We start from the raw sequence: 16526 nt of genomic DNA on the forward strand, positions 1-16526 counted from the left end.
TGGGGTGACAAGTGTTCTCATAGTTGTGAAATAATAAACATAGTAAAGCTAATGCTCATAGCATAGTGTCTAGCACATAGTAAATAGTCTTTAAATGTCAGGTAGTACTGTAATTTATGTTTTGTAATTGTAAATCAAAACCTTTCTTTTTCCCCTTTTCTAGGCTATGGTGAACTAAATGGTAATGCTGGAGAAAGAGAAATATCTTTAAAGAGCCTGGGTTCTGATGAAGCTACCAACCCTATTTCCAGGGTCCTCAATGGCAACCAACAAATTGTAGACACTAATCTGAAGCAGACTGTAAAGGCCAACACCTTTGGGAAAGCAGGAATTAAAACCAGGAATTTCATTCAGAAGAACAGTATGGACAAAAAGAATGGGAAGTCTTACGAAAATAAATCTGGAGAGAACCAGTCTGTAGAGAAGACCGATACTGTAGCAATTCCAAATGGTGTTGTAACAAATAATTCTGGCTATATTACTAATGGTTATATGGGCAAAGGAGCAGATAATGATGGTAGTGGATCTGAGAGCGGATATACCACTCCTAAAAAAAGGAAAGCTAGGCGCAATAGTGCCAAGGGATGTGAAAACCTTAATTTAGTGCAGGACAAAATAATGCAACAAGAGACCAGTGTCCCAACCTTAAAACAGGGACTTGAAACTTTCAAGCCTGACTACAGTGAACAAAAGGGAAATCGAGTAGATAGTTCGAAGCCCATTTGGAAGTATGAAACTGGGCCTGGAGGAACAAATCGAGGAAAACCTGCTGTGGGTGATATGCTGCGGAAAAGCTCTGATATTAAACCCGGTGTGAGCGGCAAAAAGTTTGATGATCGGCCCAAAGGAAAACACGCTTCTGCTGTTACCTCCAAAGAGGACTCTTGGACCCTATTTAAACCACCCCCAGTTTTTCCAGTGGACAATAGCAGTGCTAAAATAGTTCCTAAAATAAGTTATGCAAGCAAAGTTAAGGAAAACCTCAACAAAACTGTACAGAACTCTTCTGTGTCACCATCTTCATCTTCATCCTCTTCGTCATCTGCTGGGGAAACTCAGACCCAGTCTTCAAGTCGGTTATCCCAGGTCCCAATGTCAGCGCTGAAATCTGTAACTTCGGCCAACTTTTCTAATGGGCCTGTTTTAGCAGGGACTGATGCAAGTGTGTATTCTCCAGGGGGTCAGCCACTGTTAACTACTGCTGCTAATACTCTAACACCCATCTCTTCTGGGACTGATTCAGTTCTCCAGGACATGAGTCTGACTTCAGCAGCTGTTGAACAAATTAAATCTAGCCTTTTCATCTATCCTTCAAATATGCAAACTGTGCTGTTGAGCACAGCACAAGTGGATCTACCCTCTCAGACAGATCAGCAAAACCTGGGGGATATCTTCCAGAATCAGTGGGGTTTATCTTTTATAAATGAGCCCAGTGCTGGCCCTGAGACTGTTATTGGGAAATCATCAGATCATAAAGCGATGGAGGTGACATTTCAAGGGGAATATCCTGCCACTTTGGTTTCACAGGGTGCTGAAATAATCCCCTCAGGAACTGAGCATCCTGTGTTTCCCAAGGCTTATGAGCTGGAAAAACGGACTAGTCCTCAAGTTCTGGGTAGCATTTTAAAATCTGGGACTACTAATGAGAGTGGAGCCTTATCCTTGGAACCCAGTCATATAGGTGATCTGCAAAAAGCAGACACCAGTAGTCAAGGTGCTTTAGTGTTTCTCTCAAAGGACTACGAGATAGAAAATCAAAATCCTCTGGCGTCTCCTACGAACACTTTGTTAGGCTCCGCCAAAGAACAGAGATACCAGAGAGGCCTAGAAAGAAATGATAGCTGGGGTTCTTTTGACCTGAGGGCTGCTATTGTATATCACACTAAAGGTAACTCATTTGTTCCTATATGAAGATTCTTACTGCTCAATTTAGTATACATTTATAAGCTATTGTGTTAAGGGTGCATTTTGGAAATTACTATGAGATTCTTCAAGACTTAGAACTAAATTAAGAATAACCATGGATAAGCAGTTGATAAACTATTCAGGGTCTTTGGAAATAGTACTATTTAGAAGGAATGTTCACTTTTTCGACTTAAAACATTTCTTTTCATATTTACAAGTATAGTTGACTTCCGACCTGTTTCAAATAGTGAAGAGGAATGGGGTGGTGCCTAGAGGGAGGACATTATATTTTCTCTTGTTATTTTTAAAACTTCTTTGAACAGATGTCCCCTCTTTTTTGCTTTTTATATCATACACTTCTTTATTAGCTCACTTGATTCTTCTAATCTGTGTAAAATGAGGAGGAGTCCAAAAAGATGGAGTGTCAAACTATTTTTTCTGGGTGCTGAATGGGAACTAGAAAATAATTTAGACAACTGCAGTGGCAAGCCCAATGAGCATTGTAGGAACCAGGCTCTTGGGGTCTGTACTTTTCATAGCCCCAAAGCCTATGTTAAGAAAGGAATCCGGTATCTTTCAAGTTCCATGAGAGTACGTTTTTTAGAATATGGTTTATTTGTATCTTAAAGATTTGCTGTATGGTATAACTTCTTTAAATCCCTACAGCAAATAATGAGGTTTAATGAATGATGTTTAAAACCTCAGTGCTATTGGGAACACTTCCATCTCTCCCTCTTCTAATAGAAATCTATACCCCACGTGTGCAGACACACACCTAATACATGCTGCACATTCCGATTTTTAACAGTGGCTCATTTAGGCAGTGACTTGGAACTGCAGGGAAGGGGCAGCATATCAGCTAAGTGGAGATGAGGTAATTCCCATATTTTCCCTGGAAGAATCACTGCCTCAGAGATGAATAACAAAGCTATTTATGTGACTTTTAAGCAAATTACCTCTCTTCATACCTTTCCTTATCTGCAAACTGGAAGACATTTAGTAAAATGAACAGATGTACTTTTTCTATTTTTCTTCCTTTAAAAAATGGGAGTAAGTAGTAGTATTGCCTTGTGGCAGTTTAGGGGCAGAAATCCTGGCAGATGAAATTACCTGTCTTAACTTTTTTCTCCAGCACTGCTGTTAGGAAGTAAATGAGTTAACCAGGAAATGGATGTTTTTAGGAAAGTTAAGGCAAAACAATTGCTTAGTTTCTTAAGACTTGTGGTTAATTATATAAGTTAAATCCTGCTGGGGAAGTTGGTGTTTTTGGTGTTATTTTCCGTGCCATCTGCCCTCCAGAGACCATTGGGAAATTTTACCTGTGTATTTTGTACTGGTGGTCATTGTGTGAACCTGAGAGGATATCTGGTTATGTTCTTCCACAACAAGCGAAAAATTCTGGGACAGGTTCCCTTGAATGGTTGGCTGGTGGTTTTATATAGATTTTTATTGTGAAGAATTGCAGGCCTTTTTAAATGGGAAATTAATTTCTATTTATTACTAGGTATTCTGTGTGCGTTTTCCCTATAGATGGGCTAACTAGATGTGAAATCAGTGGTATTTAGATAAGCTAAATGCCTCAACGTGGATGCAGTTTATATTTAGTTTTGCTGGCATTACTGAAATACTTGCTTTAGTTGAGTGCATCAATTTGACTTTTATATTTGGATATTGAAATTAAATTGATATTGATTGCCCAGCCTCCCCCCAACCCCCAACAAATAATGTTCAGTTCAGTTAGGTCCCAAAGTGGCAGGTTCTTTGAATTACTGCCAAATGTGGATGGTTCATTAGGTCATTAATTTCCCTTTTCTTTGAATTTGTTTTAAATCACAACCTTTTGAAGATCTGAAGATCTTTTTCATAAGTGAAGGCTGGCTTATTATTTTTAAGTTGTCTTAAACTCTAAAGGAGGTAATAATCATTTGGGCTTATTGGAATATCCTTTAAAAGGGCCACCTGTATTTTCTTGTACCTTCAGTGTAGTCTTTTCTTTAAATGTTCAAAAGTAATCTCTTGGTTAAAGTTAAGCTTAGAAATGGAAGTTCTCTGCATACTTCCCAACTTCAAAAATAAGTCCTTCAATTTTATTTGGAAATAGGTAAGAACGTGCTTGGTATCAGTTCTGTAGGAATACTGCATTTTTTAGGTTAAACATTATTTGCAGCCTTAGAAGTACTGCAGATTTTTAAAAAATCTGTTCAGTATAATTGAGGAGATGAAAAAAAGATACAATGAGGCATAAAAAAGGGATTGATGAGAATTCTGGTTCTTGGGATTTTTCTTTTACCTTTTGACACGTTATGGTGTAAAGTTTTAAGAAACAAGAGGGTTAATCTTTCTATTACCTGGGGGAATAGTGTACCATTACATAGCAGTATTAATATTGACTGTGAGATGTAGGTCCTATTTTCTTTTGATTTCAAGTGGCACTTAAGAAGCAAACTTTAAAGTGATACCTTTTTAAGTTGATTATGAAAAAAATTATATTCTAAGTTTTAAATTGATTATAAAAGATTTATACTCTAAAGTGGAACCTGTAACGAACCCCAGTGGACTCCTCATCCAGCCTGAACATTTAAATAGCATTGTCATTCTTGTTTCACCTATCTACCTTCACACTTCTTTTGGTAGGAGTTTCAAAAACAAATTCCGGGTATCCTAACATTTTGCTAGTTGACACTTTAGTTATGTTAGAGTGATGGCTTTTAATGCACATACCCAAGACAGAACTGTTGCCTTCTTTAAAACATTTACTTTCAAAGGCTTCTAACATTAGACCCTAACTTTTTGAGGTGAATCTTTGATTTTGAAATAATCATTTGAAATCATTGATTTGAAAAAGTCATTTGAAGCCAAGTCTGTTGAAATAAGGTAGGTTGATGTGAGTTGTGTGTTTGGTCAAAGTGTTCGTTTAAACGGGTTGATTTATCATGCCTAATACTGCACTGAAGGTTATCAAGCATTCAAAAAGCATTTATTTGTGTGTGTGTGTGTGTGTGTGTGTGTGTGTGTGTGTGTGTGTGTATTTATGTTAACATCTTGCTATTTTGGAATATTCATTAAAAAATAATTTGAGGGTCGTCTGGGTGGCTCACTGGGTTAAGCGTCTGACTCTTGGTTTCGGCTCAGGTCATGATCTCGCTTTTCCTGAGTTCAAGATCTGTGTTGGGCTCTGGTCTGTCAGTGCAGAGCCTGCTTGGGATTCTCTCCCACTCTCTTTGCCCTTCCCCTGCTCGTGCTTGCTCTTTCTCTCAAAATAAATAAACTTAAAAAAAATAATTTGATAGGTAAATTATACCCAGCATATAGAGATGCGAGGGAGATGAATATGGTAAGATATAATTCTTGATAGTTGAGGTGAGTTAACATCAAAGTTATCTAGTATAAAATATCCCTGAGGTAACACTAAGCTACTACCTGAAATTTTAAAAATTTATTTCTCTGTTACTTCCATAGGTTATTGGCATAAATTATTTGATTCACTAGATCTAGGCTACACCCTGGAATAAAAATGTATTTTAACTCTAGGTGGTTCTAATTGCCTGCTAGGATTGGGAACTCCTGAGTCTAGAGAGCTTTCATCAGCTTAATCCTTTTTTTCTTTTCTCTGCCACAGTTGTGCAGTAATAATTGTGTGTGTGTGTGTGTGTGTGTGTGTGTGTGTGTGTGTTTGTTTTCCTTTCCCTTAAGATGTACTTATTATAGGCAAAGTACTTTGCTTAGTTGAGGAAGATTTTGACAGGGTGAGTCTTTTTCTTTGAAGAGCTTAAGTAGAGGAGAAAACAATACACAAGTTTATAAGGCAAGATTTGAGTGTCATGGATATAAATAACTAGAAACTTTCAATGGAGGGAGAATTTCTAATGGAATAAAGGTGGGAAGAGTAAGTGCAGGCAGGGTATGTTTTCATTGACGCAGCATCATTTAAACTGGGTTTTGATGGGTGGGGAAATGCAAAGAAGAGGAAGATAATAGATAAGTTGGAGAACCTGAGTAGATGTGAATGTTGGAAGGGATCCGCTTTGGATGTGGTGAGGAAATATAAAAGAGAAGGAAGGTAAGTTGCTGCCAGATCATCAGATCAGTCTGGAGGCAGTGGGGGAGCTGCTCAATATCAGTGATAGGCTGGTGAGATGGAAGTAACTTAAACACAGGGATTTTAACACTGCTATTCCCAGTTCCTGTGTACCTGAAAAGATCAGTTGTCATTTTTAAGCCTGGGTTTCCTAATTTATAAGTATATCAGTCTTTGTTTCATTCTATCAGATTGTACTACAGTGTTTCAGAAATTGAGTTGAGGGGCACCTGGGTGGCTCAGTGGGTTAAGCATCCAACTCTCAGGTCATGATCTCACGGTTCATGAGTTTGAGCCTTGCACTGGAGTCCTTGCTGATAGCACAGAGCCTGCTTGGGATTCGGTCTCTCCCTCTCTCTGCCCCTCCCCTGCTTACTCCCTTACTCTCTCAAAATAAAAAATAAACTTTAAGAAATAAAAATAAAAGTTGAGTTAGTATTAAGTAATTGACTTACAGATCTGCTTTCTGGTAGGTTATTGTGGCCAATTTGTTGGGTATATTGAAAGCCATTTTTCTGATGAACTCTTGGAATAAATAGTTCAGGCAGAGAAATGACAAAAGGTTTTCCCTTTTGTATTTGCAGTCAATGTGAATGTATTATTTACCTGAAAATAAACATTTATTTTTTAAAAAGAAGGTTTTTGGGTTTACGAGTGAAGGAACTGGTAAAGACCTCTTATATGTACAGGGTGTGATGAGACCGGAGACAAGTTATGGTTAGTCCATAAAAGGGAGAGGGGGATTATGTATACAGTTTAGACTTTTGTTCATAGAATCTGAATACTAAATTTTCTCCTTTAAACACAACGCTGAAGAAATATTTTCACCTTTACTGCATTTTGCTCCATGATTGCTTATGGCATCACAGCTATCTTACAATCTTATTAACAATTGCCTGCAGATTTGACTTTGGTTTCAGCCCTAGTTCAATTTCCTAGATTGGGGAAGGGTCCTTTTTTCCGTCCTCTCTCTAATATGGGACATATAGGAATGTTTGTAACAAGTAATTTAATATGGTTGTGAGATCCTTTCTTTTGCCAGTGACTTAACCATTTTAGTATCTATATAAAGATGCTTGATTTCTCATTAAGTGTGTTTTATGAGTGTAATAATTATGAATTTACTTTGGTATTAGTCAAAAAGGTAGCTTACCAGGAATTTATGGAAGGTAAAATTTAATCCTCAGATTTTAGTAGCTTACCTCCTGAAGGTGAGGGAAGTAACCATCTGTGCTATAACAGCAGAAATTGTCTATTAGTATCTTAGTAGTAGCAGTTTCATTCCGAGCAACTTGAATTTGATATTTTACCTTAAAAGTAAACTGGATTAGAATAAGTATAGCAGTAGAAATGAACAAAACCCCTCAAGCTCCAAGTTTCTAACGTATGTATTTAGAGGTGGTCAAGACAGTTCTGTTTAGTCGTTAGCTCCAAATTGGGAATGTAAGATTGAAATTGATGGGGTGAAGAGTTCATTAAGCATCTCCTGAAAAGGTGATGACTTCTAAGTACTTGAGTCAAATTTACTTGAAAATAAGCTGTTACCAGAGTGCCTGGCTGGTTCAGTTGGTAGAGCATGCACCTCAGTCAGTCCTTAGGGTCATGAGTTGGAGCCCCATGTTGGGAATAGAAGTTGCTTAAAGTTTATTTTATTAAAAAAAATTAATGTTTATTTTTGAAAGAGTGCGAGCAGGGGAGGGGCAGAGAGAGGGAGACACAGAATCTGAAGCAGGCTCCAGGCTCAGTGCTATTGGCACAGAGCCTGATGTGGGGCTCAAACTTAAAAAACTGAGATCATGATCTGAGAGCTGAAGTCGACGCTTAAACAACTGGGTCACCTTGGTGCCCCTTACTTAAGTTTTTTAAACATTTATTTGAGTGATCCCATGTGAGTTGGGGAGGGGCAGAGAGAGGGAGAGATCCCAAGCAGGCTCTCTGCTGTCAATGTGGAGGCCCAACTGACTTAGCCACCCAGGCACCTCTAAAATTTATTTTAAAAAAGAAAATAAGCTGTTAATTCTCTGGGTATAGTCAAAATGGAAAAGGAAAGGGTGAGAAGTTTCTGGCAGCCTTCTTTGCAAAAGAATAGGGAGGTACAGTGGACTGGTTGGGAAAGGAAATGAGAAGAGCAAAAAACATGGTGGTGAGATAGCCAGTAATCATCAAAAATTGGGTAAATCTGGAATAGAAGGGGGAAAAGTAAAATTTAATAATGTCACTACCCCTGCTGGATTTTACAGAATTTGATCTAAATGGCTTGAATAAGGATTGGAAGGCAAGATCCATAGTAAATTGATCTGGGGATACTTAATTATGGGAGTCTTCTTTTTGACCTTATATATTTTGTTTGTTTGTTTTTTTGGTGTGTGTGAAGGGGAACCTGTGCTTTTTAAAAGTAAAAATAATAATAAGCCTCAAGTTGGCTTTAACCCTCTTAGCTTGTCTTTTTCTTTGAAGAATTAAAAGCTGAAATTTTGACTGGACCATATGAAATGACTGTTTTTGTAGGTCACAGAAGGTTGAATATCAGTTTCAAATGGGCCTACCTAATACTACTTTGTTCTATTATTACTTCCTGATGACTGATTTACAAGTTGTATTTCATTCAAAATCAATATTCACATATGGCACCAAGCTCTGTGCAAAGCAATCGTGATAATTAGATGAAATAAGGATTCATGTCATTAAGGTCTAATAGGGAAACATACATGGAAAGAAATATATTACTAGTGTGATTGCTCTGTAGAAAAAATATATAAAATACATTTGGAACATAGAGAAACCCTTAAGGTGGGTGGTGGGGTCAGGGTAGGCTAGTCAAGACTCAGAAGAAGTGGAACCAATTTATTGATGTACACCTGTGTCCAGTGCTAGAAATGTAATACAAGACAAACAGATTCATTCTCCCTGTAGGCAGTGAGAATCCACTGAAGTGTTTTGGTCACTTTCAGGTTTGTATTTTTATTTATTTAAAAAAATTTTTTTAATGTTTATTTATTAATGAGAGACAGAGCATGAGCATGGGTGGGGCACAGAGGGGGAGACACAGAATCTGAAGCAGGCTGTAGGCTCTGAGCTGTTAACACAGAGCATGATGCAGGGCTTGAACTCATGAACTGTGAGATCATGACCTGAGCCAAAGTCAGTTGCTCAACCAGTTGAGCCACCCAGGTGCCCCTCAGGTTTGTATTTTTAGAGGAAAAGAATGTTAGCCATGGTGTAGAAGATAGAAGGTAAGGCCCAATTAAGGGCAAGAGAGGCCTGTTAGAAGATTACACTGCAGAAATGTTCTGTAACATACCATTGCTTGAACCAGGCAGTGACATCTGGCTAGAAAAAAAGAGGGTGACTAGAAAGTTAAGTGTCTTAACTTTGAGTAAGGATTGCAGTAGTTGAACACTCCCTCCCTAAATTCTCTAATTTGCATTTCCTTAACAACCCGCTTTCCTACTTTGTACATCTTCAGCATAACCTTCCTTATGTCATTCTCTTTTCCTCAAAGGTTTATGTTCTTTTGGTCTCCTTTTCATGCTACTCAAACTCCTGGGTAATCTCATCCAATTCTGCTGCTGTGTGTTAAGCTCGAAACTTCAATTGCTTTTACTCTGAGTTCAGACCATGTATATTCAGCATCACCGCTCCCAATTCTTTGTATATGAAATGGAATTCCAAACCCTGATTGTTAGGTTATATAGATCCTGTCTCTAACATATCCATTTTTTCCTTTCCATCTCTAATATAGCTGTCCTAATTTCTTCACTTTTGCAGTAACATTTACTGGGCTCTTTTTCTGTACAGTAGTCCCACCTTATCCGTGGTTTTGCTTTCCGCGGTTTCAGTTGCCCGCGGTCAACTGTGGTCTGGAAGCAGATGATCCTTCTGAATCGTCAGAAGGTCAGTAGTAGTCTAATGCTACATCACAGTGCCTATTGTCATTCGTCTCACTTCATCTCATCATGTAGGCATTTTTTCATCTCACATCATCACAAGAAGAATGTAAGTACAGTACAATGTTTGAGAGAGAGCCCACGCTCAATATAACCTTTTTTTACAGTGTATTGTTATAATGGTTCTATTTTACTGTTAATCTCTCACTGTGCCTAATTTATAAATTAAACTTTATCATAGGCATGTGGTATGTATGTATAGGAAAAAACTTAGTATATATAGCGTGTGATACTATTTGCAGTTTTAGGCATCCACTGGAGGGGAGGGTCTTAATGTATCTCCTGCAGATAAGGGAGAGGACTACTGTGTTGTCATTTCATCCATACTCTCTAGTTGAAACTTCAGTCATTACTAATATTTAGTACAATAATCTCAGATCTCTTCAGTGACTTCCTTCACCTATATGATTAAACAGTAAACTTTCCTTCATTTGTGCCTTTGTGCTGTCCCCCGAATAGCAGAATAGCATTTATCTGTGTGTAAATCTTTCATTCTTAGTGACTTTCAGCTCTGCTCCTGAATAGTGTTTTTTCTAAATCTTTTTGTCTTAGTGACTTCAGCCTTACTAAATTAATTGTGACCACTAAAGCATAGATCAGTAAACTTTTTATGTGAGTGATCAGGTAGTAAATATTTTAGGCTTTGGAGCCATAGGGTCTCTCCTTGGAATTCTGGTTACTTGATTCTGCCTTGTACACAAAAACAGTCATGGGTAATATATAAAATGGAGGTGGCTCTCTTCCATAAAACTTTATTTGCAAAGACAGAAGTCAGTTTTGCTGACCCCCTGCTTTTAGCACACCTCATACTTCAATATCACCAAGCTTTGTCCATGCTGATGCTTCTACCTAGAAAAGTTGTATATTCTACGAAGTTTACAGAGGCAGAGCCTTTGTTTTTGCATCTATATTCCTAGCCCCTAAATAGTACTTTTTAATCCACTTAGAATTTAGGATTTTTAGGTTATTGGACATTTATGGTAGGGAGCTCTGTAGAAAGTAATCTGCTTTAGAAAGTTGAATGTTAAATTTTCTTCAGTAACTATTTGCATAATTGGGTACTGGGATCCAACTCTAACAAAAACTGGGAAGTTAAAGACCAGGGGTGGGGAGCATTATTGAAAGTAGAAAGATTAATTACTGTGTAATGATTTTGTATAGTTGGATGTATCTTATTCTTCAACTTCTTTCTGTTGGGGTAATTAAAACAGTTACACAGAGTAACTCATTTTGTATTTAGAATCTGCATTAAGACTTGTAATTTAAAAGAGGGCAAAATGTAATTTACTTCTTTCCTATATATTCTCTCTTACTAGCTTCTTGTTAGCCTTAGTAAGGTTGTTTAAGGGTAGCAAGTAAACATGCAAATAGTATTTGATTTATTTCCCTTTCTTTTTGATTCATGGAAACTTGTAATTCTAATCAAGGAAATCAAGTTGCTACTTGTTATAGAAGTATTTAATATTAAATAACTAGAAGGGGAATTGCATTCATTTTTCAGTTCAACACTTATGATAATGCTGATTTATTTCTTGGCCAGAAGCTAAGTTGGCCCATGGCTAATTTTTAGCTAGGTCATATGGCTCTTTCCTCTTCTCAAAAGGCATAGTCAAATTCACTATTCCAGAGCCCTGTTTGAAGGTAATAAAACTTTCTTACCAGAAATCATTTAAAATCTATATATTTAAAACCTAAAGCTGAATGTTCTGGTTTAAGCTAAGGAAACGTCTTCAATCCAATAAAGAAATTGGGTGACTGCAAATAGTTATTTTCATTTTTACTCTAACATTTATATGCTTGCCTTTAAAGTAGTATAGTTGTTACTGTGACAATCTTGAGTGTTGTCCCCTTCCCCCCCCCCCCCCCCCCCCCCAAAAAAAAGATGGGAGGGGAAGGGGCAGGTTGAGGTTTGTGGTGGGAAAGAGAAAAGCATATTTTACAGCTTAGGGGGCTAAAATGAAAAGTTTTTGTTTTTCTAAACATACAACTAAATAATACATTTTTACATTAAGCAAACTTAACAATGAGCATCAGGTAACTGATGCATACAGAACTTGGGAATTTGTTGCAAAATGTGAGATTTCTGTACTTTCACTAAAAAATATGTTTGCTGAATTAGTTTTTTTGAAGATAGGTCAACAAAGGAAAGGCTTACTTATCTTTGGACTTAAAGCTCTTCTGAGGTACAGAAATGTGTAGGATAACAGCTCTAATGACCATTTCAACTATTCCTAATTGTCTGACACTAATAGAATTAGAAATTATATTAAAGTGATAGATATGAGTGCCATGACTAGAATAGCCTTTTCTGATTTATGTTCTTTTTTCCTGATTAGATTGATTACAATTCTCTCTCCTTAGACCTAGGAGACTTTTCCTGCCAATCTTTGGATGGGCCTCTGCCCAGCGATTTAAAGCCCATAACATCCATCTAAGCTCTTGGACCAAGTGACAACTAGTGAAGTACTTCCCGGTTTTTGTTTTATCAGGCACTTGTTGTGATACTTTGAATGCAATTTTATCTGGATAATTACTTTGATTTTTTTTGAATAATTAACCTATTGGTCCAAACATCCAATTCTGATAAACTTTCAAAACTTTAAAAGTGTTTTTAAGAGGGAATATGATGAGGAGTACAAGGAAGTAGGGAGAATCTGATTCTACCATTCTTTGCCTCCAACCGTAAACATAAAATAAAAAAATAATTTTAGATTTATATACTTTTAGCCCTGGGGAGGGATTATGTTGTACCTTAACTGTAACCTATGTCCAGATATATCCTATCTTTTTTTTTTTTTTTTTAATTTTTTTTTTTCAACGTTTATTTATTTTTGGGACAGAGAGAGACAGAGCATGAACGGGCAAGGGGCAGAGAGAGAGGGAGACACAGAATTGGAAACAGGCTCCAGGCTCTGAGCCATCAGCCCAGAGCCCGACGCGGGGCTCGAACTCACGGACTGCGAGATCGTGACCTGGCTGAAGTCGGACGCTTAACCGACTGCGCCACCCAGGCGTCCCCAGATATATCCTATCTTAATGAGCTTCAGTTTTATTTTTCTTTAACTGTAATTGGTCACTGATAAATTGTATAGAAAACAATTACACAGAATCCAGTAATAGAGAATAAAATCACTTTTTTGTCTTTTAAAATGGTAGTTGTATGGCCATGGGAAGAGCACTTATTCTCAGTCATAGTTATAGTTCATTCTTACTACTAAGTTGTCTTTATTTACATCGTAAGTCTCTTAATAGGGTATTTCCTTTCAAAGTCCCAATTCTTAGTTGCTTGTGGTATAATAGTCATCTTCTGTCTTACGCATCAAGCCTTCAAATAAGCCATCTGTGAAGCTTTCTGGTATGCTTCCAGATACAATTTTTCTTGCTTTTTCTCTGTCACTACAGTTTGGTCATGTACATATTTTCTTTGCTGTGGGATATCAAAGTAATAAGCACTTTGTAGATAATCATATTTGAATGGAATTGGAGCAAATGAGGATTGTGTGTTACTAATAAAGGAGTATGGATTAGCATTTTGACCTTATGGGTTAAAAATAAGAGTAGGGGTAGGAGCGCCTGGGTGGCGCAGTCAGTTGAGCTTTTGACTGTCGGTTTCAGCTTGGGTCATGATCTCAGGGTTTGTGAGTTCGAGCTCCGTGTTGGGCTCTGTGCTGACAACGTGGAGCATGCTTGTGATTCTTTCTCTTGCTCTCTCTCTGTCCCCTGCTCATGCTCGCTCACTTTCTCAAATAAACTTAAAAAAAAATTAAAAAAGAAATAAGAGTAGGTGTAGTTTGAAGAACAGAACCACTTGCCTATAGCAAAGAGTTAGGTAAAATTTTAATAAGGTGTTTTAAGCATCATACTTAATTAAATTTGGATGCTTCATTCAGAAGACTTGGGTAGCTCATTGGGTTATGATGGGTTGCCAAAAAATACTTCAAGGGCACCTGGGTGGCTCACTCGGTTAAGCATCCGACTTAAGCTCAGGTCATGATCTCATGGTTCATGGGTTCAAGCCCCATGTTGGGTGGGCTCTGTGCTGACAGCTTGGAGCTTGGAGCCTGCTTAAGATTCTGTGTCTCCCTCTCTCTACCCCTCCCCCATTCATACTCTGTCTCTCCTCTCCCCAAAATAAGTAAACATTAAAAAAATTTTTTTTAACCTCGTTTTTAGTAATAATGAGCTATTATAGGAAATATTTTATCTATAGAATTCTTCTGCATATCTTTGCTATTTGTGTAGACAGAATTGCTCTCTCGGTAGTTTGATTTCAGATAATTATTGACTATCTATAATCAACCCTTAAGGTAATCTGAAGAATACTTCTTGAGAATTCCAAGAGAATAAGAATGTCATGTCTGAGATTTAGCAGAACTGTGCTATTTCAACCCTACCTCTATCTCGGCAATAACCAGTCTAGATTTTTTTGGTTTAAAGTGGAAAGCATAGCTTTAAACTTTGCTCTGTAAAACTTACTGTATAAAATAATCTGCCTGTTGTTTTTTTTTTTCTTTGCAGAAATGGAATCTGTTTGGAATTTGCAGAAGCAAGGTAAGAATAGTTAGGTTACCTAAAATGTTAGTACTAATGACTAATTGGGTTATGTTTGGGTGGTAATAACATGGAATAGTTCACCTACCACGTGAATAGTCTTTGTATTTTGAATTATTTATATCTGGGGAAACACTATAAGTGAAACAAGAATATATGAAAATACTCTTTACTTGTTAGGTGAAGAAACTACATTTTTCCCTCCTGTGAAAGTAAGAACATAAATATTTTTAATCTAGGAAACCAACATGAATAAGTGTTTCCACTTATAGCCAGTCTTTATCTGTTTTGTGTGGTAGACAAGTGGTAGCCCAAGAACTGAAATTCATGGTTCAGAAAAATATTAGGTGTCTTAGAAACCTTATTTGGTCTGTATATTCTCTGAAATAATAGATGGTTAAAAATCTTGGGGCGCCTGGGTGGCTTAGTCGGTTGGGCATCCGACTTCAGCTCAGGTCACGATCTCGCGGTCCGTGAGTTCGAGCCCCGCGTTGGGCTCTGGGCTGATGGCTCAGAGCCTGGAGCCTGCTTCCGATTCTGTGTCTCCCTCTCTCTCTGCCCCTCCCCCATTCATGCTGTCTCTCTCTGTCTCAAAAATAAATAAACGTTAAAAAAAAGATCTTAAGAATAGCAAATTAGCTTCCTTTATAAACTACAAGTATAAGATGTGAATAGCAAGAAGGCAAAGGGACTGAATAATCCACATCTGGAATATTTGGAATCTTCAAAAGTTTTAAATTGGTTATAATTACTGTGTGCTTTTCCAAATATTAAAATGTGGTAGCTTTGGAATACCTGAAATAAAGTAAGTTTTAGTCTGGAGAACTAATAGCTAATACATTTGGGCTTTCAGAACCCTGTAGCTGAATTGCATCCTATTTCCCATCTACTTTGCTAGTTAATATAAGTGAGAGATGTTATTATGTAAGCTAGAAAGTGGCAAGATTAAACGTAGGTTTCCCTGATTTTCCCCCCAGCATTGTTCCTCCTTCCACCTCTCTCTTGTACTTAGGCCAGGTCTTTTGTCTAACACAGCTGTGGCCTGAATATAACTAGCAAGCTCTTAAATTATTTTGAGTTGCTTTCTGTGTGCTTTCTTGTTCAAATACAAGTGAAAAAAAGGTAGAACTAGAAAATACAGTCGACAAAAGTAGACCTACCTATATTGACTGTAAGATGGCTATTAAGAATGAGCATTGTATTCATGGCAGGATGCTAGAGCATGGCTGTTGCAGTCCTAAAAAGGATATTGTATTATCTCTGCACTAAATTAGATTGACTCTTAAGCTGAGGTGAGCTTGAGATCTTTAATATTATATTTGGGTCTTTATATACTTTTCCGTTAGGTGACATGTTTTATTGGTTTCCTAATTTTTATTAAAAGTATGTATACTTTTAAAAATTCATATGATAGGCAGAAATGGTGTGCAATAGAATCATTGCCTCTCCAGAAGAGGGTGTAGCATACAGCTAAATAATTGGAATTCAGAAGAACAGTGGAATTTTTGCCTAGACCTATTCTGACTATTTTATACTTTGAACCCAGGTGATCACAGGTTTTGCTACTGGTAAGAATAAAGACTGGTGGTTCTATGTGAAATTTGGAGGAAGGAAGAAATAAGTCATGTTTAGAACTGAACGGATAGTTTTGCCAAACTTAACCTGAAGTTTTTGGTGCTAGATACCAACTGGAACAGTTCCTTACTAGACAGTCCACTATGGTTAAAATAAATTTTGGCCTCATTTTGCTAAGAACAAAAATAAGTAAATCCAAGTGTTTATTTTAGTATTAGATTATTGATTATTGAAGCTTTTTTTTTGTTTTTGTTTTTTGTTTTTTGCTTTTTTCAAATGTACTGCATTTATAATTGGGAGAAACACATTGAAATAACCCTTGTTAACTGAACTCAACCCCTCTCTAATCTGTAGGAGTTGAAGCCCTCACTGGTTAGAGGACCCTATTGCTGGATATGCCAGACTATTGGGTTGTGATCATACATGTGTTACTACAAAGAAGTGGTCTTTAAATTGTTTTCATAAAAAAA

The 16526-nt window shown here is 37.3% G+C and overlaps 1 protein-coding gene across 1 annotated transcript in view; it reads left to right on the forward strand.

Moving 5' to 3' along the window:
• The window catches only part of NUFIP2 (nuclear FMR1 interacting protein 2), a 30668-nt gene that overhangs the window by 5438 nt on the left and 8704 nt on the right, over positions 1–16526 (forward strand). The window contains exons 2-3 of the mRNA XM_047832061.1: positions 164–1888; positions 14449–14481. Of these exons, the coding sequence (XP_047688017.1) occupies positions 164–1888; positions 14449–14481 (1758 nt within the window). The remainder of the gene's footprint in view (positions 1–163; positions 1889–14448; positions 14482–16526) is intronic.

This window comes from Prionailurus viverrinus, chromosome E1, assembly GCF_022837055.1.
Source record: "Prionailurus viverrinus isolate Anna chromosome E1, UM_Priviv_1.0, whole genome shotgun sequence".
In the NCBI taxonomy this organism is placed as follows: domain Eukaryota; kingdom Metazoa; phylum Chordata; class Mammalia; order Carnivora; family Felidae; genus Prionailurus; species Prionailurus viverrinus.